At 52.9% G+C, this 23899-nt stretch overlaps 1 protein-coding gene across 1 annotated transcript in view; it reads right to left on the bottom strand.

Annotated features, from left to right (window-relative positions):
• The window catches only part of SLC6A6 (solute carrier family 6 member 6), a 73852-nt gene that overhangs the window by 8772 nt on the left and 41181 nt on the right, over nucleotides 1-23899 (bottom strand). Inside the window, 8 exon segments of the mRNA XM_049766563.1 lie at nucleotides 2814-2926; nucleotides 5578-5614; nucleotides 5616-5712; nucleotides 5838-5945; nucleotides 7610-7749; nucleotides 13275-13407; nucleotides 20778-20997; nucleotides 21845-21979. Coding sequence (XP_049622520.1) covers nucleotides 2814-2926; nucleotides 5578-5614; nucleotides 5616-5712; nucleotides 5838-5945; nucleotides 7610-7749; nucleotides 13275-13407; nucleotides 20778-20997; nucleotides 21845-21979 — 983 coding nt within the window.

Genomic DNA, 23899 nt, shown 5'->3' with positions numbered 1-23899 from the left:
AAGGGGTGACAGTCTGACTTCTGGCCAGCAGCTCGGGAACCTATGAAGCCTGTATCAATTGAGCTAAGGTCCCCACCTAAGGCTTCCAGAGGAGTTAAAAATCTGGGGCCTTGGGGCTGGAGAGATAGCATGGAGGTAAGGCATTTGCCTTGCATGCAGAAGGACGGTGGTTCGAATCCCGGCATCCCATATGGTCCCTAGAGCCTGCAGGAGCGATTTCTGAGCATAAGAGCCAGGAGTAACCCCCAGAGTGCTGCCAGGTGTGACCCAAAAACAAAAACAACAACAACAAAAATCTGGGGCCTCCTCTTGATGGAGAAAAGAGAAACTAGTCAGGCTAATGCAGGGTCACTGGAAGCCAATCCCAGACCCCACACTTCTGAGCCCACCACTGACTGGGCACCTTAGCTGTGTGCCCAGCTGTTTGGAACCTTGGTTTGATCCCTGCAAAACTCAGACTCTAGTTTCCCTCTGCACAAGAACTACAAAAAAGTTCCTGAATATCAGGACAGGGGGATGGCTCAGGCAGGCTGAGATAGATGAGTTGGGGTGGCTCGGGACCTCTACACAGGTAACACCTCAACTTCTAAAGACTCACTGGTATAATGGCCCTAAATCCCAGAAGGGGGCCTCCAGTGACACACAGTGGGAAGGCATTTGCTCTAGTGGATGGGGTTCCCACTCTCTGCCAGAGGGGTCTGCTGGGGTGAGTGAGTCGAGGGATATCTGTACCTGCACAAAAAAAGTAGTTTTTTGATGCCAACACAGTATGCTTCCCTGAGCACTGCTAGAAAGAGTCCCCAGCCCGAAGCAGCCCCTGAGCTCTGCCAAAGTGCTTTTCCGGAAACAACCAATACAACACAGTGAGTGGCATATGGACAAATCTTCCCACGCAAATGCCAAACCAGTGGGCAGCATCCAGACCCAGGGGGCCCCCACAGACCCTCCAGTGTGCCCCATTCCCACAGGGAAGAGAGGCTGAGGAGGGGCTGAGAGGCTGAGCTGGGTCACTGAGATAGCAAATTCCACTTCTAAGTTCAAAACCCCCATTGTACCTGGAGAGATAGCAAGGAGATAAGGCGTTCACCCTGCATGCCGAAGGTTGGTGGTTCGAACCCCGGTATCCCATACCCCCAAGCCTGCCAGGAGCGATTTCTGAGCAGACAGCCAGGAGTAACCCCTGAGTGCTACTGGGTGTGACTCAAAAATCAAAAAGCAAAACCAAAAAACCAAAACCAAAACCCACATTGTCCCTGACAACAGGGACATGGACTCTGAGCTGAGGCCAGGTGCCAGCCTATGGGAATCTACATCGAGAGCATCTCTGGGTCTCAGCCACCTCAGAGATCAGCTCAGGGGACACTTTCATCGATACCCACACCCCTGGCCTCCTGGGGAGCAAAATCTAATAATGAATAACCCTCTCTCGGATGGCTCCGGAAGTCGTTTCCGCAGCCCAAGAGGCTTCTTCGGGGCCCATTGAGATGTCATTTCTCATCATTTATTAACCTCTCTGTTTTTGTTTTTGTGCTTTCACTTAGTGCAGCTCTGGAAGAAGTTAGAAAGCCATTTGCCGGGGCCTCTGAAGGCCAAACTCATTAATGAGGAATGATGAATGGTGTCCCCTGGCTGTTTACAAGCTCCAGTTTCCCCCCACTGACAACGGCACAAGTATGTAGTTTCCAGCCTCCCAAATGTTTTCATTCATGTCTCAGCTAATCCGGGTCCTTTTCCTGCCAACTCCTTCTCTGCTCTTAACCTTGCCCCCTGGCCCACTCCTCTCAGCCTTGACCTTCCAAGAGCTCTTCCCATCTACCCATCCATCCAGTTCCAGCCCAGCTGGGCCCACCCTTCAAGACTTTGGCCTTGAAGCAGAAGCTCCAGGGGTAGACGGAGAGCTTAAGATCATGGGGCTCCCTGCTACTGACCATATGAATGTGAGGAAGGGGCCAGAGAGATAGTACAGTGGGTAGGATGCTTGTCTTGCACATAACCAACCAATCCCTGGTACCACATACGGTCTCCCAGGTCCAGTCAGGAGTGATCTGATTGCAGATCCAGAAGTAAACCCTAAGTACCACTGGGTATCCCCCCGCAACCCCCCTAAAATCAAACAGCAAGAGCAATAAAAATAGATACCAGATATAGATACCTAGCTCCTTCAGACCAGTTCTATGGGCCTATACCACAGCACCAAATGGGGCTATACCATCCTGAGTAAAACCAAGTGCAAACACACCAGTTCCCAGAGAAAAACAACCAATCCCCTGGTACCACTAAGAGGCCTGCTCTGTGTGCAAGGTCAGAGCAGAAAACCGAGGCTCAGAAGGAGGAAATAGGCCTAACCCAGAGTGGCAGTAGCCCATGTGAGCCCACGGCCAAAGGCAGCCCCTCATAAGACCTCAGTGACGTGTCTGGAGGGAGGAGTGGTGTGGAGGGCTGGAAGTCACAGAGAACAGAGTGAAGTACCCCGAATTCCTGAGCTGGAGGAGGGGCATACTTCATTCTGGCAGACCCCAACCAGAGGGCCCCCACAGAAATGTGGATTCATGGGGGCGTCTGGGCTTGACTATGCTGTCATTCCTATTCCCTCATTTCTCATCTGTGACCTCAAGAGAATCTCCCACCCAGGCCCTCTGGGAATGGACCTCCCCCTCCCACCCCCCCACTGCAGGCCAGGGCCTTCTGCGCTCCTGGGAAGGGAAAGAAACACACCAGCTGGCTGGAGGATGTGGTTTTCCCAGAACCAAGTTCCCATGAGCAAGAAGGTCCCCCACCCACCCTGGCCAGAGCACCCTATACCCCGAACCTACCTGGCTGTCCAGTCCAAGCAAGAGAAGCATAATAAAAAAAAGAATGGACCAAAACGTAGGCAGAGGCATCATCGTCACAGCTTTTGGGTAGGCGATGAAGGCCAGGCCAGGCCCTAAAGGGGAGAGAAATGGGAGGGGCAGAGAGACACCATCAGTCACCGAGCCCCCAAAGCACGGTACTCACAGAGACACTCTGAGATGGGTCCCCCAAACCCCAAGGCAGGGAGGAGCCAGGTCTGAGCTCTACTCTGTGTGTATGTTGGGGAGACCAGACTGCTCTCGTCTTGGGGTTCAGGAGGGACCCCATTTTAGCATCTGTCTCCTAGGCAGCAGCAAAGTGGCATTCTCACACCCCAGGATCCAGGTGAACCAGGTTATTTGGGACAGGAAAGGGGATGGAGCCAGGTTTGATCCACTGGCTTGGGAATGGGGACTCTCCACTTTAGTGCACCCCACCCGCCTGGCTGGAAGGAAGCAGGTAGGGTAGGGAGGCTCCATTATCTGGGGAGCCTCAAATGTGCACCACCCCACCTATGCCCAGTGCTTGGTCCATGATGACACAATAGGCTTTCTATGCCTCAGTTTCCCTATCTAAGACATGGCGGCCAGAGCATCCATCACCAGTCATTCCCAAGGGCCCTCCTTGGAACTGGCATCTCTGAAGCCAGAGAGGGCTGCTGGGTCCTAAAGGGGGGTGCAGATGGGAGACTTTTCATGGCATAAGGGCCTTTCTCCTTCCATCTCCAGATGTGAGAGGCCTGGAGGATTTTGGGAGGTTGCATTCAAACCTCCACCCACCAAGGAACCAAGGCGAGAAAAGCAAGGCAAACAGGACTGGAGGAAAAGGGTCTGAATGGGTTTTGGGGCACAAACGGCTTCAGATAAAGACAAGGAAATCATCCAAGTGTGTAGACTGGAGCCAGAGACCACGTGGTCTCCAGGTGACGCAGGACAGGGGCCATGTAGGTCCTTTCCCGGTTCAGAGGGAACCATTGAACCCAGAACAGGACCTCAACCCACGCACCACAGGTGGAAAATTCCATGAGAAGTGGGGACAGGGGGCCCACTGAGGGGGGATCGCCCCTCTTGGTCCCCCCGACACATCACTGCTAGCCCTGACCCCATGGGGAAATCAATGCATCACATCCAGCAATTGTGAGAGATGGTCCTTGAGAAATGAGCACATTTCTGCATTTCAGCTCTGTCTTCCTCAAGCCGAGGGTCTTTAAAAGCAAACAGTAAACTAGAGATGTCCTCACAGAGGACAGCATGCCCCCCCACTTCCCAGCATAGACGCGCTTAAGACTTTTGCATGCTGGTCCTCCCTGGGCCAAATGCACGGGTCAGAGGAAGAATGGCCTTGGAGGGCAGAGTGCTCTGTGGACGGAAGTGACAATCTCTGAGTTGCATGAAAGATGGAAATGACTGAGAATAAGGATGGAGCAGCCCAGATTATGCTGTCCAAGCCAATGGCAACCAATTTGCAGGGTGGATGTGGTAGGTAATCCTGGTCTCTGCTTCATTCCAACTGCCCTGTGCCCAGAAGGGAAAAACTATTTCAGAAATGAATTTCTGGGTCCCCACCTCTGCCTCAAAGGGGTCCTGAGGTGGGGGGCAGTGTCTGAAGGTTGGCAGTTCAAATATGGGTCAGGGCTGAGGGGCTCTGAGGTCAGAGAGATTATCAGGGCATTTAGGATTGAGCTGTTCACCAGGTCACAGGGGTCTCACGGAGACCCCAGTTCTGCCCCTGCCCAAGTCACTGGGGTTCCTGGCCTTGCTAGGGTGAACCCTGCTACAGGAACTTTGACTCTGGCCCAGAACGTCCTGCTGGTTGTGAGAAGCAAAGGAGGGGCAGAGCAGGGAGCTGAGCCCATCTGAACTCCTAATACCTCCCAAAAGTAGGGAGACAGAATGGGGAAAGGACTGTGGATTCTGGGAATCCTGGTGGTGGCAAAGGGCTGGGTCCCCAAGTCTTAGCAGCTGCTGATGCCAATGGAAAATGCTGGAAAAGGCAACTCTGAGGTGCTCAGGCCCCCATAGTAAAAGACCTTCTATAATATAATGTCAGATTCCAGAACCTTCTTGCTAATGTTCTAACACAGCAGCTGTGTTGTGTCTGTCACTCGACTCTTCCTCCGCACTTCCAGCTGTGCCCACCTCCACCCTGGGGTGCTGGAGGTCCCTAAATTCCTACTCAGGACCTTTCTCCCATCCTTGGCCTATGGAGGCACAGGGAAGAGACCCCACTGTTCTATCAACAAGCTTTGCTAGGATAGAGGAGGTGGGTTTGCTTGGAGGGAACAAAGGGAGTCAAATGCAAAATATGAGACACCAACACCGAGACTGTGGTGAGGAAATAAATGCCCATTGGTGGCTGGCCTGGGCAGGAGTTTGGCAAAGTGGTTTCTATCTGTGAAACCAGTAGTTTGGGACAGGGAAGGAAAGGGAAAGGGAAAGGGAAGGGGAAGGGAAGGGGAAGGGAAGGGAAGGGTGGGGAAAAGACCACGCAAACGTATCCCCATTATTTCTGCCGCCCTTTGGGCCAAACTGGAACAAAAGTTGTTTTGTTTTGTTATTTTTAAACAAACAGTTTTGTACTCTTGATACTCGGGGGACATCTTGGTTGGGGGGGGGGTCCATTTCAGAAACCAGGTCGTCCCCCCCCAAAGCCCCCTGGGGGGGAAAGTCTGGCTTCATGCCTGAGATACTCGGCTTACACACTAGGTGGCAGCGCCCACCACCACTGCCACCGATACCACCATACCTGACTCAGCCACATCAGCAATGTCCCCCACGACAATCACCCTGCTCTTGTGCCATGAAGCCCAGGATGGAAAAAATTGCGAAGCCAGACACAAAACTGGTACCACTGTTCAGGCATCCCAGCAGCATACAGTCCCTAAGTTACACATACGTCAGGAGCAAGTTAATTCACAGCGCAGGAAGCCACGCTCCCTTATCTCGTTCTTTAAACATCAATCATTTCAAAACGGCACCGGGGCCCCCGCCGGCACCAACACTTGCCTGTACGAGTTATACTTGTATTTGTTGTAGCTTCCAGCAGAGGTCATGGCCCCCCAGGCAGATGGCGTAGGCAGAAGAAGATTTGGGTCCCCAGCATCGATCCAGACCCTAGGAGGGAAAGGAGGGTGGGGTGGGAGGCAAGGAGAGAGAGGCAAGAGGAGAGAAAGAAAGAGGGGGAAAAGAGGGAGAGAGAAGAGAGAAGAGAGGCAGGGAAGGAGGGAAAAAGGGAAAGAGAAGGAGGGGAGAGAAAGAGAGGGAGAAGAGAAAGAGAGAAAAGGGGAGAAAGAGAAAGGGAGAGAGAAAGAGGGGAAGGGAGACATGAGTCGAGCGAGGAGAGAAAGAGAGAAGCGCGAGCAAGAGGCAATGAGAGTGAGAGTGAAAGAGAGGAAAAGGGAAAGAGAAAGAGAAGGGGAGAAAGAAGAGAAAGAGAGAGAAGAAAAGAGAAAGGGAAAGAGGAGAGAGAGAGAAGAGAAAGGGAGAGAGAAAAGAAAGGGAGAAGAAAGGAAGAGAGAGAAAGAGGAGGGAAAGGAGAGAGAGGGAGAGAGGAGAGAGAGAGAGAGTGAGAGAGAGAGAGAGATGAGAGAGAGAGAGAGAGAGAGAGAGAGAGAGAGAGAGAGAGAGAGAGAGAGAGAACCATGAGTAGGATTCTGGGAGAAAATTCCAAGGACTCCCTGACCACCCAACTGGAGGCTGTGCTCACAAGGCCAAGCTGTAGCCTCCAAGATGCCTCTTCAAAGAGGTACCAGGTTGCAAGAAAACCCAGAAAGTGGGTGAAGAAAAACCTAGCTACGGGGCATCGGAGTGCAGGTACTGGGCTTTTGCAGACAGACGATGAATAGTTTTGTGTGTGTGTGTGTGTGTGTGTGTGTGTGTGTGTGTGTGTGTGTGTGTGTGTGTGTGTGTGTAAGGGGGGGTCAGGTCCTGTTCTTTGGAGGTTCTGCTTCTCCACCTAGGAGCTGGGCCCCACAGCTCAGCCCTACAGCACTCTTTTGTGTGTTTAAGGGGTACATTTCAAACCAGGGCAGACACACAGAAAGCCTGGCCTGGATTCGAGCTGCAGTCACCCTAGTAGTTATGAACCGGGAAGCTGAGAAAAAAAGGGGAGGAATTCCTAACGGATTATACAGACAAAGCGGCTCTCCAGAACCTTCCACAAGAAGCTCCTGGTGGACATACAAAGCTGCTCTCACAGCTGTCCTTCGTTGCTGGCCAAGCCTCCCCCCCCCCCCCACACACACACACCTCCCTCCTGTCCAGGGCCAAAGGACAGTGGGGAGGAGACCAACAGGACGGCGGAAGCAAACTCAAGGTTGAGGGCCTGTGGGGTGAAAGGTCTTTGGGGTTGGCTTGTGTTAAATCATCTCTGGATTTCTCCACCCCCATCAGCAGGCTGAGTGCCCAGAGGTGGACTCAGCATTTGTCTTTGATCTTCCCAGAGGTCACCAGCTCTGAATTCCATCCTCAAGCCAAAGAAGCCGGGAACAGCAATCCCAGGGGGGGGGGGCTCTCCTCTGCCCCCTACCCCTGCGATGGGTAGAGCCAGGCTGGCAGAAAGAGCTCTTCTCCCTTACCTGGCTGGATGCCCGAAGCAGGCGCTATAATTGGCCGCCTCAGGGGTCCTCTATGTGTAAAGAGACACACCAGAGCAGCAAAGCCCAGAGCCCTGTGGTGCCCGCAATTGCCAGTGGAAAAGTACCAGGGGTTGGCAGCTTGGTGGCATTTGTATACATACCCCCAAGAACCCAGACTCGGGGCTTCCCACCCCTCCCTGCAGTACCTGTGGATCTCCCAAGCGGGAGATGTCGGGGTACAGATAGAACTTGATGCCAGCCCCTGCACCGGGCAGTGTCAGTCCACGAACCAGCAGCACCAGGAGCATGGCGAAGGGGAAGGTGGCCGTGAAGTAGACGACCTAGGAAGGAGACAGTGATTTAGGCAGGTCCAAGGCTGTGAGGCTTTCCCCGCAGAGGCCCAGGGGCCAAGCCTGACGGTCCAGCACCTAATGGGTGTCAACTTTGGGCCAGCTGTTCCCTCTCTCAGAGCCTGCTGCGCATATCACCTGTCTTAGAGATTTTTCTGAGCTCCAATGAAAAGTCGCCTGAAACAGTTCTTGGCTTCAGAGCTCATGACAGGTCAAGAGAAAGCGAAGCCTGCTTTCATTCTAAGCTGGCGAGGATGGGAGAAAAGCAAAGCGAGGCTGTGAGCAAGGGAGATCACAAAATAGGGATCTGGTCTCCCCAGTTCCCCTTTGCCTAACTGCAAGCATGGGGCACTCAGTTCCTGAAACTCAAAAGACTCTACTGGACTCCCAGCTATAGAACCAGATTTCATGTGGGTTCATGTCCCAGCTGTGACCACCCTGAAGTCTTCTCTGGACCTATGGCCTCATGCCTGAGGGGACTCACAATGCTCCTGGCTCCTAACACTTGAGATATTGACACTATACAAAAGCATGTGGAAGCTTCTGGAAAGAAAGGCCTTTCCATATCCTCTGGGCATTCTCCTTTCCTGGGTCACATGTGTCACATATATGCTGGAGACCAGGGAAGATCTGAGCACCCTGTCTCCTTCCTGTCCCCAGAGCCCTGGTCTCCAAAGTGCCTATTGGGGCCCATTTTCACAGTGGATTTTTCCATCTTTCCTTCAGTGTAGATTTCCAGGCTGGGCCTAAGCCCGAGTCAAGATGGGGGCTCATGGGACGGTGAACCCCTGAGTCTTCTGTGGGCTGTGTCTTATCCTGGCACAGCCTACCTCATGTGCTGGTGTTCTGTGCTGGCTGTCCCCCAACAGAGGAACTGGTGCCTGGTGGGATTAAGTGTATACCCCTATGGGGGGGGGGGGTGAACCGCCTTTCTCAGAGCAAAGGTCTATCTGCAGACTTCTTGGCTAATACCCTTTATTCTTGTACCACAGAGGGAACTGGGACCCAGAGAACAGCATGATATACCTGGGGGCAGGGGTGATTGTGCCCAGGGAGGGCGGGTGCCCATACCTCGCCTGCTGCTATAGGGACCCCCATAAAGCTGAAGCCTGGGCAGCCACTATTGGTCCCAATAGAAATGGGAAAAAGGGTGAGAGGGGGCTGATAAGCAGCCTGGCCCAGCTGCACACTAGACTTTCTTAAAGCACAAACTAGGTACTAGGTGCTTGGCATTATTCCAGATGACTCCAAGTGAGATATACCTCAGGCCAACCCTTTCCCTGTCAGGCCAAGAAGGTCAGGGCTGAGGTGGGGCCCGAAGCAAGTCTTGCTCCCTTGGGGAGCTTTGAAAGGAGACTGGGCCCAGAGGAGCTCAGGTGACTTCTGAGGGAAGGGAGGCTGAGAGAATCCTATCCTGCCTCAGTTTCCTCTGTCTATCTACCCATGTGTCTATGATTGATGTGTGCCTGTGTATCACGTCTGTCCATGACTATGTCTATTGTGCATCTGTCCCTGTATTTGTCCGTGTGCTCCCTTGTAGGGCACTGGGTAGGTCTCTACAGAAGAAGGTCTCTTCGGGCTGGAGATAGCATGGAGGTAGGGCATTTGCCTTGCATACAGAAGGATGGTGGTTCAAATCCCGGCATCCCACATGGTCTCCCGAGCCTGCCAGGATCAATTTCTGAGCGTAGAACCAGGAGGAACCCCTGAGCGCCACCAGGTGTGACCCAAAAATAAAAAAAAGAAGAGAATTTTTTTATCCTGGACACACTCCACTGGGCCTCAGTTTCCCCTGCTACCCTGCCAATTTGCCCAGACCTTAAAGCAGAGGTGGAGAACAGGGGCAGGTCCGGAAGCTGCTGGGCAGAGAGCATGGCGGGGCCTGTCTTGCAGCTCCTCCTTTCCTGAGGACAAACTCCTAAGGGGCCAGTCCAGTGGACAGGCTGGGCCACACCCGGGATTGGAACAATAGCTACTGACAGCAGGTGATCCCCGAGGGACCACTTCAAAGCCCCTGGCACAGTCAAAGGCTAAAGGGCTTCATCAGGCCCTCAGAAAGCATGGCAATGTGTGAACCTTAGATGCAGGACCTGGGACCCTCTAGCCACCGAGGCAGGGGCCCACCACTTGCGCATCCCATGGGGGAAACTAAGGCCCAGGGACTGCTGGCCCTGCCTAGGCTCACAGAACCCGGAGATGATGGAAGTACTGATTTGAGCTTCTGGCTAGAGCGTCATTGTGCACCTGCGTCTTCATGTACGCATGTCTCTGCATGTCTGTGTGTGCGTCTGTATGCGTGTGCGTGGTGGCCAGCCCCCTCAGATCTGAGCCAGCAGTCCTACTAGGGTGACCCGCTAGGTGCCTCTCTCGAAACCACCCTTGTTGTGCAGGATCTGACAGTCTGAGGACCAGCCCCCGAGAGCCTCTTCTCTCAACTTTTCCGTGACTCCCCCGGGATCCTCGGGGGGAGACGCTGATGCCAGGCGTGCCAGTGGGGCAGCGGCTCTGCGGGCTCCACCACGGGCCGCGGTACTTTTCCACTGCTGCTGGCGAGCCTGCTCGGCTCCTCTGAGCCCTCGACCCAAAAGCCCTGTGGCCCAATTGTTCTGGAAACGTATGGACAGCCGTTCTCTGCCCCAGGGATGGTGCGGGGCTGGGAGCTAGGCCGAAGCCCTCAAGCTTCATATTGGGGTGAAGATGAGGCCAGCACGGGTCACTGATTCCAGAAGCAAGGGACTAAGGGGCCCTTATGCTACCTCATATCACACAAAAGGGAAACTGAGGCTGGAGAGGGCCAGGGTGACTAATGGCGGTAGAGGTGACATCCTAAGCCAAGCCTCCTCACTCGGATGCCCTGCTTCCATTTTTTAAATTTTTTTTTATTTTGGGTTTTTTTTTTCTGGGGGTGGGGGGTCACACCCAGCAGTGCTCAGGGGTTCCTCCTGGCTCTACACTCAGAAATTGCCCCTGGCAGGCACGGGAGACCATATGGGATGCCGGGATTCGAACCACTGTCCTTCTGCATGCAAGGCAAATGCTTTACCTCCATACTACTCTCCAGCCCCACCCTACTCCCATTTTTTAAGCACCACAGCGATGGACTATCCCACTTGGCCCTGTCCATCCCAATGGAGGACAGTCTGGACACTCCCTGGGCCTTTGGGCTGGGAGGATAGAAAGAGGAAGGAAGAGTGACAGGAAGTGCTACAGGGAGAGAAAAGGGAGAAGGACTGACTGTGAATTAAGGGTCTGGGATGCTTGGCTTCAAATCCCAGGTTGGCTACTCACAAACTGTGTGACCTTGAACAAGCTAGTAGTCCTGTTTTTGAAAAAAAGGGACTCAGTGTGGTCCAATCCATGGGAGTGGATGAGCCAGGACATGGCACGGAGCATGACAGCGACCAGGAATGGACCCAAAGGGAGTGGGACTCAGGTGTGAAGTGTCCTGGGTCTGGCCCTCCCTCTCAGCAGCCCCACAATGCAGCAGAGCCCCAGTGGCTAGGCTGAGGCACTCTCCACTATAGACCATAAAAGCCAGGCATCCAGGGGACCACGGAGCTGCTCTGGCTGGGGCTAGCCAGCCACAGGGGGCCCTGGAGCTTGAGGAAGTGCACAGAGTCTGATGGTGTTTGTCTTGGCTTGTGCGAGCTGGCCCAGGCCCTGCCTTTGTTTGAGGAGCCATGCCTTCCCCTTAGGGGGCCTGAGGAGGCGGGAGGGGAGTCTGTCCAGGCAGGCCCCCTACATGAGGCCTGGACGCTCTTCTCCTGCCAAGGGAGTTCTCTCTTCCCAGGGGGGTGAAACACTATCAGACTGGAAGAGTCTCAAAAAATCGGGGTCCCCTCATCCAGGGCACTGCTGGCCATTCCTCATCCTTTCACATATCCAGACCTTTGCTCCCAAATCCCCCTCTTGGTGGGTTTGTCCTGGCTTCTGTTTTATTTATTTTTGGTTTTGGAAGGAAAGTCATTCCTGGCAGACCTGGGGAATCATAAGGGGTGCTGGAGATCAAATCTGGGTCAGATGCATGCAAGACAACTGCCCTACCTGCTGTCCCAGTGCTCTGGCCCTGCCCTTTCAATACTAAACGAAGCCCTATAAACATAAAGCCTGTCTCCTTGGCCATTCTGCCCCCCCCACCCCCACTTCCACGAAGGCTCCTTCACAGCCCAACCTCCTGCATCCCACACACAGCTTGCTCTCGACCAGATGAGCTGACCTGGCCCAGCAGTTTCCCCACCACAGCCCAGTTGGACAGAAGGACCCAGAAACTGCAGGAGCTGTTCTTCCACACTTCACTGAGACTTCAAGATGGCCTCCTGGAAGTGGAGAGCTGGTGGATTAAGTCTGTAGCCTGAGCCAACAAACATCTTGTTCAAACAAGGAAACTGAGGCTCAGGGCCTCAGCCCCTCTAAAAGGCAGTGACCTAGCTGAGTCCCTTGATGGAGGAGGTTAGGCTTAGGCTGGTCCCTCTCTCAGTGGGGAGGGCATGGAATAGTCCAGCCCCTTCTTCGACTAGTTCCCCCCATACTTAGCTAACATGGCAAGCTTTCCCTCTACACTGGGCTTTCAAAATTGTGGGGGTACTGGCTCAGCTGAGAGCGTGGGCGGCTCTGATGCCCAATCTAGGGGACGCTCATAGATGCGGACATCTAGGAACCACATGATGCTCCTCCCAACACCGCCACCCACTAGGCTTTCCTGTCGGTGTCCCTTCTCAAGATGGAGGTCACAGAAAGGGGCACAGAGGTCAGTTAGTCCTTCAATCAGTGCCACCTTGATTTTCAAAGACCCCTGAGCGCTGACATTTGTCAAAAGACTCTCACTCGCTCATGTTCCGTTAGCAGGTCACTGCCCAGTTCTGACTCCCTACAGGCAAGTCTTGCTACCAGCTTCCGGCTCATGATTGATAACATACTTACACCTAAAGCCTTCATTACACACTAACAACTTAATTATGAGCGACCTCCGTTAATAGCTAACATGCTAGTCACCCGGTCATGCATTCCGCAGCAGCCAACATTGCATTTCAATGATGGCTAATGCTTTGGTGACCACGAACACCTATCTTGGCGACGAGCCAGGCACCTGGCATTTTCCTGAAGAGCCCACTGCTGAACTGCCAGCACAAACCCAAGGCAGTATTTCCAAAATCTGGCTGGTGTACATCTGGGTCATCTGGGTAGAGAGACTCAGGAGGTCAAATGCTCTGGAGGTCTGCATTTCTAGAAGCTTCTGCTCAGGAAGCTACTTCCCAAAGCAAGGGTCCTCATTTGGGGACAGAGTTTGCAACTCACACCAGTAACCAGTTACCCTAGTGATGTCCCATAGAACTGCTTAGCCTGAAGTCTGTCCTGGACCTAGTCTCTTATAACTGGATTCACCTTGAAGGAGTTGGGGGGCTGCTCTGCATCACACATTTGGGAGCTTTGGCCATAAGAATTGGAGCAAGAACGGAAGCCAGAGGGGACTAGGCAGTGAGATGCCTCCTAGACAAAACAGGGGGCTAATGACTCACCTTCCCTGTGGACTTGACGCCTTTCCAGATGCAGAAAAAACAGATGAGCCAGACGAAGAGGAGACAGAGCGCCAGGTCCCACTTCAGAGAGCCCACATCTTCGATGCCGGAGGACAGGCTGAGCACATTGCGACTGCAAACAAGCCAGCAGAGGTGAGAATGAGGGGGGGGGGGGGGGAATCCAGCCATAGTCAAGAGCTCCTCACACCCCCAACATCCCAATTGGACTTTGAAGCCAAGTCTCAACACCGCCCACACCACAAATGAGGTATCTCGCTTCTCCCAGCTCCAGGGATTCCCCACTGGGGAATATGTCGGGATATGGATTACCCCCAGATTTGTGGGGATTTCACTGAGGAAGGAGATGGACTCAGACCCCAGAAGACAAGAGAGCCAGGATTGTTAGAGCCCCAGAGGTGGACTCTCAGAAAAACCTGGACCCATGATCACTAGGAATCCCAAAACCAAGCAGGTCACAGGGGACAGTGGAAATGACCATCAGAGCCAGCCAGACTCTAGCCCCTCAGCATCACATGCTAGGGCTTAGTCTCATGTCCAGAAACTGCAACTGGCCTTGTAGGACAGTCAGTCTCTCTGCAGACACACTGGGGGCACAGGGCAGACTCAGACACAGACCTCATTGTCTGGGGGTGCTCTGTACTGTACTAAGGAGCTACCCCCACCACAGGGGTGTCCTGTACCCCAGACTGTAATATGTGGGTGTTGATGAGTCCTTGAGAGATTTTCTTTCTTAGGAAAGTTGACTTCTGTTTGAAGGCCATGCTCTCAGAATAGATAAACATGTGCCTCAGTTTCTTCATCTGTCAGGCCCCCCCATCGCCCATTCCCCCAGCTCTCAGCTAATAAGCAATGGATGAGCCCCTGGTCAGGGCTTGGTCTTGGGAACACCCATAAGGCTAGACCATTCTTCTTTCTTCTTTTGGAGGAGGCCACACTCAGAGGTGCTCAGGGTTTATGCCTTGCTATGCACTCAAGGATCATTCCTGGTGGTGCCTAGCTCACAGTCCTGGAGCAATTTTGATCTTGTTTTTGAGCTTAAAGAAACTTCAACCTGGGTCCCTGGATTATACCTGATGCTCCTATCAACAGGCTCCAAAAAGGCTAGGGCTGGTCCACTGATATACACCCGGCATTAAGAAGTACACCTATGGGGCTGGAGAGATAGCATGGAGGTAAGGCATTTTGCCTTGCATGCAGAAGGACAGTGGTTCGAATCCCGGCATCCTATATGGTCCCCCGAGCCTGCCAGGAGCAATTTCTGAGCATAGAACCAGAAGGAATCCCTGAGTATGCCGTGTGTGACCCAAACCACCACCCCCAAAAAAAGACATGCACCTACACACAGTAGAGAACCAAGAATCCAACCTGCATACAGGAGGGGTAGTTGGAAAGATCCTGCAAACCAAGCCCACATCTCTAAGGGAGCTCACCCCGAAAAGCTGTCCTTGAGAACTACTGATGTTCACAGACACAGCTGTGGGCTTGCCTGCACCAAGGTCAGTGAGTGACCCCACCAGGCCAACCGTCACACAACAGCCAGAGACACTGGCCACAGAGCCTTTATTCAGGGAGGCTGGAGGGGTAGCTGGCCCCCAAAGCACAGAGACCTTCTGTCAGTCTGATTGCTGCCCACCCCACCACCCTGTGAATGTGGGACCACCTAGGAAAGCCTATGCTTGGGGTCATGACCAGCACAATGTCCTTCCTGTTCCCACACTGATTGTCCCCTCTGGAGTGCTTGCTGTCTCTTGGAGCCAGTGAGGTTAGGAGAAGAACAAGGAAGCGTGCATATCCTGGGGTGAAATAGGTGCCCCGGGCATGTGAAGGACTGAGGCCCTGGCATGCCTGCTAGGTGCCAGGGAGGGACCACGTGGGCCAGAGACATGTAGGGATTATTCTGGGCACGACACAGAGGACACTGGTTGCAGTTGTGGCCTGGGGTAGGGCATTCTGGGAGGAGCCATTGGGGGCCTCTTCAGCTCAAGTTTCTTTCCCACTGAACATCTCGAAGTGCATCTCTCTCAGGCAGCTTAGTCTGAGTTCTTGTTTGTTTTTGTTTTTGCAAGGAGGTGGGGCCCACACTGAGCCATGCTCCGGGCTTACTCTGCACTCAGGGATCACACCTGACAGGCTTAGGAGACCATTTTGTATCAAACCCAAGACGGTCATGTGTAAGGCAAATGCCCATCCTATCATTCCAACCCCTCAAATGCAATCTGAATTCTTAACACGGTTTGTCACAGGCCCTGTAAACAAGGGGCAGCTTCATCTCAGTGTCTGGGGCTGCCCCAGGCATTCTCAGGGCAGTATGAACACTGCCTGGGGGACTGGGGACACATACACTGAATCCCCAAATAAGGAAGCATTAGTTTCCTCCTTGTGGGCCCCCAGGCAGCAAATCAGTTCTCCTGCGGAGCCTGAGGTGACTCCCAAACTGTGGGAATTGGGAAATGAGATGGAACATGGGGTCCTTGCTCCATACCTCTTACACGTTCCAGGAGATTATGCATCACCCCAATTCTGTGCAGCCTCATCCTCCACTGCCATCACCCAGATGTCCCCCAGGAGAAAGTCAGTGGAGTCACAGGATCTTGCCTTTCTTATCCCCTAGGTCTCTCATTTGCCACCTATAGGGAACCAGCTGAGCCTTGTGCCAAATCCCGCCCACTTCAGACCCCTCCCTCTCTGCTCCTCTTCCCAAATCTCTCATCCACCAGCCAAGACCCCCGACTGCCCTGGAGAGAGCAGACCACTAAAGAAAGTGGGTATGACTGTTCTTAACACGGCTGGGATCAGAAGCATACAGGGGACAAATTTGGACAAGCTGATGAAAGGCGAGGGGTCTCCAACTGCAATCCCACCCTTTGCCCTCACAGAGTGACTCACTTCCCCCACTGCCTCATACCTTCTACCTTTCTGTTCCCCGAGACCCCCTAAAACTGCCATGCTGATCCCCTACTCTCATTGTTTAATGCTACTTTGTCAGGCTGTGCTTCCTGCCCCCCCCCACACACACACACACGCACACATATTAAAGTCCTAAACTCTCCTTGTTGGATGTTTATTTCTCAGCAGTTTTCTCCATTCCAGTGGGGTATGCCTGTCCTGTCCAGACACAGGTCTGGACAGTCCCTCCAGAACTGTGCTGCTCGGCCTCTGTGAGACGTACTGTAGGGGCTTAGAGAATGTGGGTGCATCATATAGGAATTAGACCCAATTCACTGATGGGTAAAAACTAAGGCTTGAGAGGTTCCAGAATTCATCTGAAATCATCCAGATTCAAAAACTAATAAAAAGGGGCCAGAGAGGGGCCGGAGAGATAGCATGGAGGTAAGGTGCTTGCCTTGCATGCACAAAGACGATGGTTCGAATCCTGGCATCCCATGTAGTCCCCTGAGCCTGCCAGGAGTGATTTTTGAGCATAGAGCCAGGAGTAACCCCTGAGCGCTGCTGGGTGTGACCCTCCCCCCCCAAAAAAAGTGGGGGAGAGAGATAGCACAGCAGTAGGGCCTTTGCCTTGCATGCGGTCAACTCGGGAGGGACCAGTTCGATTCCTGGCATCCCATATGGTCCCCTCAGCCAGCCAAGGGTGATTTTTGAGTGCAGAAATCAGAAGTGACCCCGTCAGCACCATTGGGTTTGGCCCCAAAACCAACCAATCAATAAATCAATAAATAAAGTTTAAAAAAAAAAAACAACTAATAAAAAAACAATTAAAGCAACCCTGGGGCTGGGTTCTGTTTTCCCTATGCCACCTCGGAGGACCAGCCCTGACACTGTCCTTCCTGAGGGCACCCGGACTCCCTCCAAGGCCCAGAGGTGAGCTGCATTCTTGTCCAAGAATAGTCATGATTCATCCCAGGGTGGGATCCGAAAAAGGATCGCGGGACCTCTGTTTGGAGTCGGCTGCCCCGCCGCTGTCTGTCCAGCCGGCACTCAGAGATGTAAATACGTCCTCGAGTGGGCCAAATCGTTTCCTTTTGACAGCCGGCCAGCCATTTATTGGCAATGGTGCTTCCCTGGAGAGCTGCGAGGCAACAATTATAAAAGAGCGTCCGCCCCGAGCATGGGGCCCCGCACAAGTCCTTGGCCACCGCACCCCCCCTTCCGACAGCTGCAGGGGAAGATTGGCTGAGCTGGGCTTGTTTGCAAATATGACTCACTTCTTTGATTCTAATAAAGGCTAATGATACGTGCCCTGCTCCCAGGGGGCTCTAGAGGAACCGGGGAGGAAGGCCTGGCTCCAGTCTGAGTCGGCCCCGCCTGTCCTCGGGGCTGTAGGGAAGCAGGGCCCTCGGGGCAGAGGTGACCCCGGAGCAGGAACAAGGGGAGACCAGGAGGGCAGGGAATAGGGGGTGAAGCTTTGCTTCCATATCCTCGAGAATCTGGAGGCAAGTGATCGGGCCTGCATGGAACCAGACTAATGGAACCCCTACTGGCCTTTCCACTGTGAAAAGGGCATCATTGCAGCAGACAAGAGTGCTGGGGACCCAGACCCAGAGAAGACCCCTGTTATAACTTGAGATCAGGTGATGCATGGGGGTTCTTGCTTGGGAACAGACAGGAAGAGACGTCAGAACTTGGATGTAGCTACTGGAGCTACTCAGTAACCTGGACAAGTCACTCAGTGTCTCTGGTCCAGGATCCAGCCCAAGAAGGGGGCTCTGTCCTCAGCATGCCTCAGTCTTGGTCACTGCAGTTCCCCAAAGCAGGTCATAAGAGGTGGCTACAGGTCCCTACAATCTGAAAGGGTAGCAGGGTGTCCCTAGGCCATGCAGCTGGGGCTGGCAGGTGCAGAGACAAGAACGCCACACACTGTACCTTTCTGCCTTCTTGGTCAAAAAAATAAAAATAAAAAAGCTGGACTACAGGGAAGAGCAGGGGACCCCTGGGGGAGCCAAGAATGAGATTCAGCCACTTGTCCCCTGTCCTCTAGGTCTAGGACAGCCGGGGATGGCAGGGACAGAGAGGGGACAGGCAGAGACAGGGAGGAGACAGTGAGGACATAGGCAAAGATAGGGAAGGGGCAGAGAGGGACAGTGGAAAAAACAGGGCAGGGACTGGGAGGAACAGCAAAGACACAAGGACAATGAGGGGGCAGGCAGGACAGTAAGGGGACAGGCAAGGACAGAAGTGACAGGCAAGGATGGTAAAGCATAAGGATAATGAGAGGACAGATAGAGACAATATGGGGGCACGGCTAGGACAGTAGTGACAGGTCAGATAGGACTAGCAGGTCAGCTGCAGGCAAGGCTCCTAAAGACAATGAATGAGGCTGGGGTTGGCCTTTGGTGTGTCCTCCCTTCTGAAGCTACTGGAACCAATTGGCCATTTTTCTCCCACCAGGATGTTCCCTGCCCAATAGCCAGAAAACTCCACATTCACTAGTTTGGCCCTCCCAACCTTTCACAGTACCCTTCTCTGGGAAGTTAAGTTCAAACATAGGGTCCCCAAGACCTATGACCCTGCTCCCCAGCTCCAGCCCCCAAATCAACAACTTCCACACACTCCTGTCCTTTCGGAAGTCCACACCTCCACATGCCCTGTTCCTCTGTCCTGAATGTCTGCCCTCTCCTCCTGATTAGCGGGGTGAGCTCCCTATATATCTGCAACATCCAGCTTCCAGGGCCCCCCTCCATTCGAGGCTGGGGAAATGAGGCCAGAGAGAATGAGTCCATCCAGGCCAGACATGCTTGCAAAGGTGCCAACAGAACCAGGGCATTTCCAAAGATAAACCCTGTCTTCGAGTCTATAGGGCCAGGGAAGGGAGTGGGCCCTCATGAGTGGGTGTGTGAAGGGCCAGACAGAGCTTGAGCATCTAAGAGGCCACTTAGTGGGGCCACAAAATGGTGTCATTTGAGTCCCCACAAGTTCCTGGCTTACCATGTACCCGGGAAGGACTAAGTGAACAGTTAACAAGGACCCACACTTAAGAGTCATCAGAGTAGGGGTGCATGATTTGGGTGTACCTGTCACATAAACTACAGGCTTTGTTACAACCCCCCCCCCCACCCCTTTCGCTGCTGGGAGGCTCAGGGGTGCTTATGGAAGTCAAGAGCGAGGCAGTTGGTGCTAGCAATGCAGCAAGGATTAGAACCCAGGCTGTGGGCTGAGAGAGTCCGTGTCCCCATGGGACAGAGTCAGGCTGTGGATGGGTCCCATTCATGGAGAAGAAAGAAGGGCCCACATTGCTTTGTTAGACTGCTCTCAGGAGGCTGTGGGGGTGGGAAACTGGGGGGACAAAGCTTTGAGTCAAGGCCTCTCAGCTGTTGAGTGGAGAATGTGGCCACAGAGGGGAACCAGCTAAGGGACAGAACTGACACTGAGGGGGTAGGCAGAACCTGAGAGCAGATCCCCCACTCCCTTGGTTTGCCTTGATTTCCCAGGGGTGGCTTTCACATGTGGGGTAAGGGGGAAACTCCTCAGGGGGCTGGTTCCTGAGCCAGGTTTGAAGCACAAAGGTCCACCCCAAAGGGAAATTAATCCCACTGTGATGGTTTGGGGGTGCCCTTTTCTGAACAGCGTGCCCCATCTCAGTCCTACTATCTCCATCTCCCTGCCAGGCCTGAACCCAGATCAAGTGTTGAGCCCCATATGCTGAGCTCATGAAGAGGTATTTGAGGGCCCAAGACACCCCTCCCAAGCACAAAGCTGGGGCAAGCTTCCTGCATATCAGCTGCCCTGTATTCACCATTCTATTTATCCTCAGGTGTCTCCCCAGTTACTGGTACCACATGGATGTGTCCACTGGTTCTCCACACCACACCCATGCATCCCCCTCTCACATCTGTGCTTTAGTCCAGAACAAAAACGAAGTATGCAGAAGCCCATTACATGAGCCTGCTTGGGGGGTTTCCCCAGACATTACTTTGGGAAGTATGTTGCTATAAAAACAGGCCTCAGCAGAGACCACCCTTGGTAATAAATTTCCAAGACACTGCCCAGGCCAGAGCTGTCACAATGCCAACAAGCAGTGTCATGAACCTGACACAGTTGGTTTATTAAAGCTGGGGTCAAGGCTCCTGCATAGTCTCATTTCCTTTCACCCCACCTGCTTCCCATTTTGCCCGTCCCTCCGTCAGCTTCAAAGATACCCTTGGGCTTTAGGCAAAAGCAGGTTTGTAAAGCCAACTCTTACTTTTCTACCTGATGATTCTTTTCAAATGGCCTTGGAACCTCTCCTTGCACAGTATCTGTGGGGTGTCAGAATGACTTACTACCCTCATCCATTTGCAGTTAAAAGAAACTGGGGTCAGAGTGACACCACAGGGGTAAGGTGTTTGCCTTGCACACAGCCAACGCAGGACGGACCCCAGTTCGAATCCCAGCATCCCATAAGGTCCCCCGAGCCTGCTAGGAACAACTTCTGAGTGCAGAGCCAGGAGTAACCCCTGAGGGTCGCCAGGTGTGACCCTCGGAGAGAAGATGGCATGTAAGTTATCCCTCTCACTTTCCCTCCCACTGCCATGGAGCCAGCCTTACTCCCAGAACTCGGTGACAGGCGAGGTATAGTTCTTCATCAGGCTCTGGTTCCGACGCAGGGTGTCTTCCAGGCACTGGTCCGAGTTCCAGCTGTGGTTACACTGTGCCCAAGGCAGCTCTGACTGAAAAGACTGGAACAAATAGTAGGTAGCCCAGGCCAAGATGACGATGTAGTAGATATTCAGGAGGGATACGATCACAATGGAGGCATAGCCGATGCCTGTGAAGGTGGGCAAGACAGGAGGAGCATTGATCAGAAGGGAGCTGGCCCCCAACAGTAGCAGCATATAAGCAGCCAAAGGTGGATGTAGATGCCCTTCTAGGATGTGGCCTATGAGTGGTGAGAAAGATGGATGGATGGATGGATGGATGGATGGATGGATGGATGGATGGATGGATGAGGGAGAGGAACAAATGGATGTTTAATGGGCAGATAGAGACAAATCATGGGCCAGGTAGAGAGTTGGGTAAAAGGACTAAAAGTAAGCAGAGTAGCAGGAAAGTCAAGATTGGCTGTTGGGGGGGCCGGGAAGGTGGCGCTAGAGGTAAGGTGTCTGCCTTGCAAGCGCTAGCATAGGACGGACCGTGGTTAGATCCCCCAGCATCCCATATGGTCCCCAACAGCCAGAGGTGATTTCTGAGTGCATAGCCAGGAGTAACCCCTGAGCGTCAAATGGGTGTGGCCCCCCCCAAAAAAAAAAAGATTGGCTGTTGGGTGAGTGTGTTGATTCTTATGTCAAAGAGCAGATAATTGCATAGGTCGTTTGTTGGAAGGACAGGTGCTGAGGATGGACTGCCAGAAAAATGGGTATTGTATGGAAGGTTTGTCAGATGGATGGATACTGCATGGATGGGTTAGTTGCTGGAAAGTTGGGTGCTCAAACCATTGATAAGAGAGATTCAATAAATGGAAGAACAGATGAGTGTAGATGCAAAAATAAACAGTTCCCCATGGCCCACCACCCCTTGTCAGTGCTAAACAACACATTGTGAGCACAGGTCTGAGGCCAAACTGTCGGAGTAACCCATTTCTGACGAGGTCATGAGGTACCCCCACCAAGACGTACCAGCGAACAGAGGGCAGATCTTCTCCCAGCAGGTGATGCCGCCTTCAGAGGTGAACTGGCCTATGGCCACCTCCAGGAAGAACACAGGCAGGCCGCCCCCAAACAGGAAAAGAAAATACGGTATGAGAAATGCACCTGCAAAAAAATAAGCAGAGTGGGAGGGTCAGCAGTTGTTAGGCTGCTGGATGCAGTGGTGAGGTTACAAGTGTGAAAAACCAAGACCTACTGGCCACAGTGAGGGGAGAGAACCAAGCTCTAAGTCCTGCCAACCAAGTCAGAGGGTAGGTACCCTCTTAGCAGAGTGGCTCTCCACCATCTTCATATCTACCAAAGCTCAGGATCTTTTCCTACGCTGTGCTAACTTCCTGACCACCCCCATTCCATTGGAACTGAGGACTCTTCAGCCCCCAATGTCCATCTCAAAGGTCACTTTCTTATAAAACATTTCACTAACCCTTTTCCAGATCACCCAGGCCAGGAAGCCAAGAGGAGCTGGCCAGGGATCAGTGGCTTCTCATGTCCAGCTAGGGGCAAGAGGAGGTATGGACAAAGTTGGGTGAGGGTCCCTGCCTGGTGTGCACTACAGAACAGTGCTGTCCCAATGCTGTAGAATGTGGGCGACTTGTTCTAGGTACATGTGTGTTGTTTGAGGGAGTATTATCTACTACATCCTTTGGAGTTCCCAGGTGCCCAGGACCCACAAAAGTCACAATACAAAGCTCTAAGGCAGGGTTTCTTGTTTGTCTCCACAAGTCCACATACCTTGGTCTGCGGCAACTACACCCCACTATTCTCTTGCTCCTATTGTGCTTGCAATCGGCACCCTCATTGCAAGCTCCAACAGGGAGATTCTAGCTGTACTTCACAAACAAGCCCAAATCCCCACCAGGCTGTTAACTGACCAAGCCCACTTGGATGAGTAACTTCAATGGAGGCAGTGGGGTGCGAGACAGACGTTCTAAGGAGTAAGTCAACTCAGGACTTCAGGCCAGAGTAAAAAGCAGTTCCCAAACCCTAAAGGGCCATTTCCCAGCTCCCCAGAGCAGAGTGTGAAAAACTTGCTCACAAGCAAAAGCACTGTTGGAGGGCTTTATCAAGGTTATACTTGCATTAATGCATCTGTTCCTCTCCCCTGCACATTGGTTTCCAGCTATACAAGGGTGCTAGAAACTACCATTTGCAACTAGTTCCATGTTGTAGGGCAACTATCTCAATAAAACCAAGGAGAAACCATTTAGAAAAAGGACCAAAGAGATAACATAAGAGTACTTGCCTTGCATGTGGCCAACCCAGGTTCAAACACCCCCCCCCCCCAGCATTCTATATGGTCCCCTGAGCACCACTAGGAGTGGTTTCTGATTGCAGAGCAGACATAAGTCCTGAGCATCACTGGGTGTTCCCCAAACCATCACCACCAGAAATAAAAGAATCTCTACCCTTTAAAAAAAAAAAAATAGAGGTGAATGGTACATAGCAGGGGATGGGAGTTTGGGAAAGCAGAGCTGGCTAGGACCTCCCTTTATTTATCAGGGAGAAGCGACAATGAACATAAAGTACAACTTCAAAGCAAGGGTTGTTTGGGAGGTGCTCAGAGGATTGGCAAAGGGGGCATGTGTGCTTCTGAGGTTGGGGAGCTGGGGGTGTGCCCTTGTCAGCTCTCAGAAATGGCAACTAGAGGGGCCAGAGTGATAACACAGCATGGGGCATTTGCCTTGCATGTTGCTGACCTAGGACAGACCTGTGTTTGATCCCCAGTGTCCCATATGGTCCCCAAGCCAGAATTTGAGTGTATAGCCAGGAGTAAGTAACTAACCCCTGAGCATCACCAGGTATGGCCCAAAACTCCAATAACCCCCACATCCCCAAAAATGACAACTAGGAAGACCTGAAAAGACTAAGCTAGGGATCTGCTGGAAATAACACAAGAAGTCCTATGAAACCTTCCAAGCTCATCTTTGGCAGGGCAAGGCCAAGGGACAGCAGCTTGGAATAGTCCAGGTAGGGAAGCAAGGAACAGATAAATTACCTGGCACTAACCAAACCCCCGCCCAAGCT

Source organism: Suncus etruscus, chromosome 20 (genome assembly GCF_024139225.1).
Source record: "Suncus etruscus isolate mSunEtr1 chromosome 20, mSunEtr1.pri.cur, whole genome shotgun sequence".
In the NCBI taxonomy this organism is placed as follows: Eukaryota; Metazoa; Chordata; class Mammalia; order Eulipotyphla; family Soricidae; genus Suncus; species Suncus etruscus.
The sequence above is the reverse complement of the archived record's forward strand: the minus strand, read 5'-3'. Positions and strand labels throughout refer to the sequence as shown.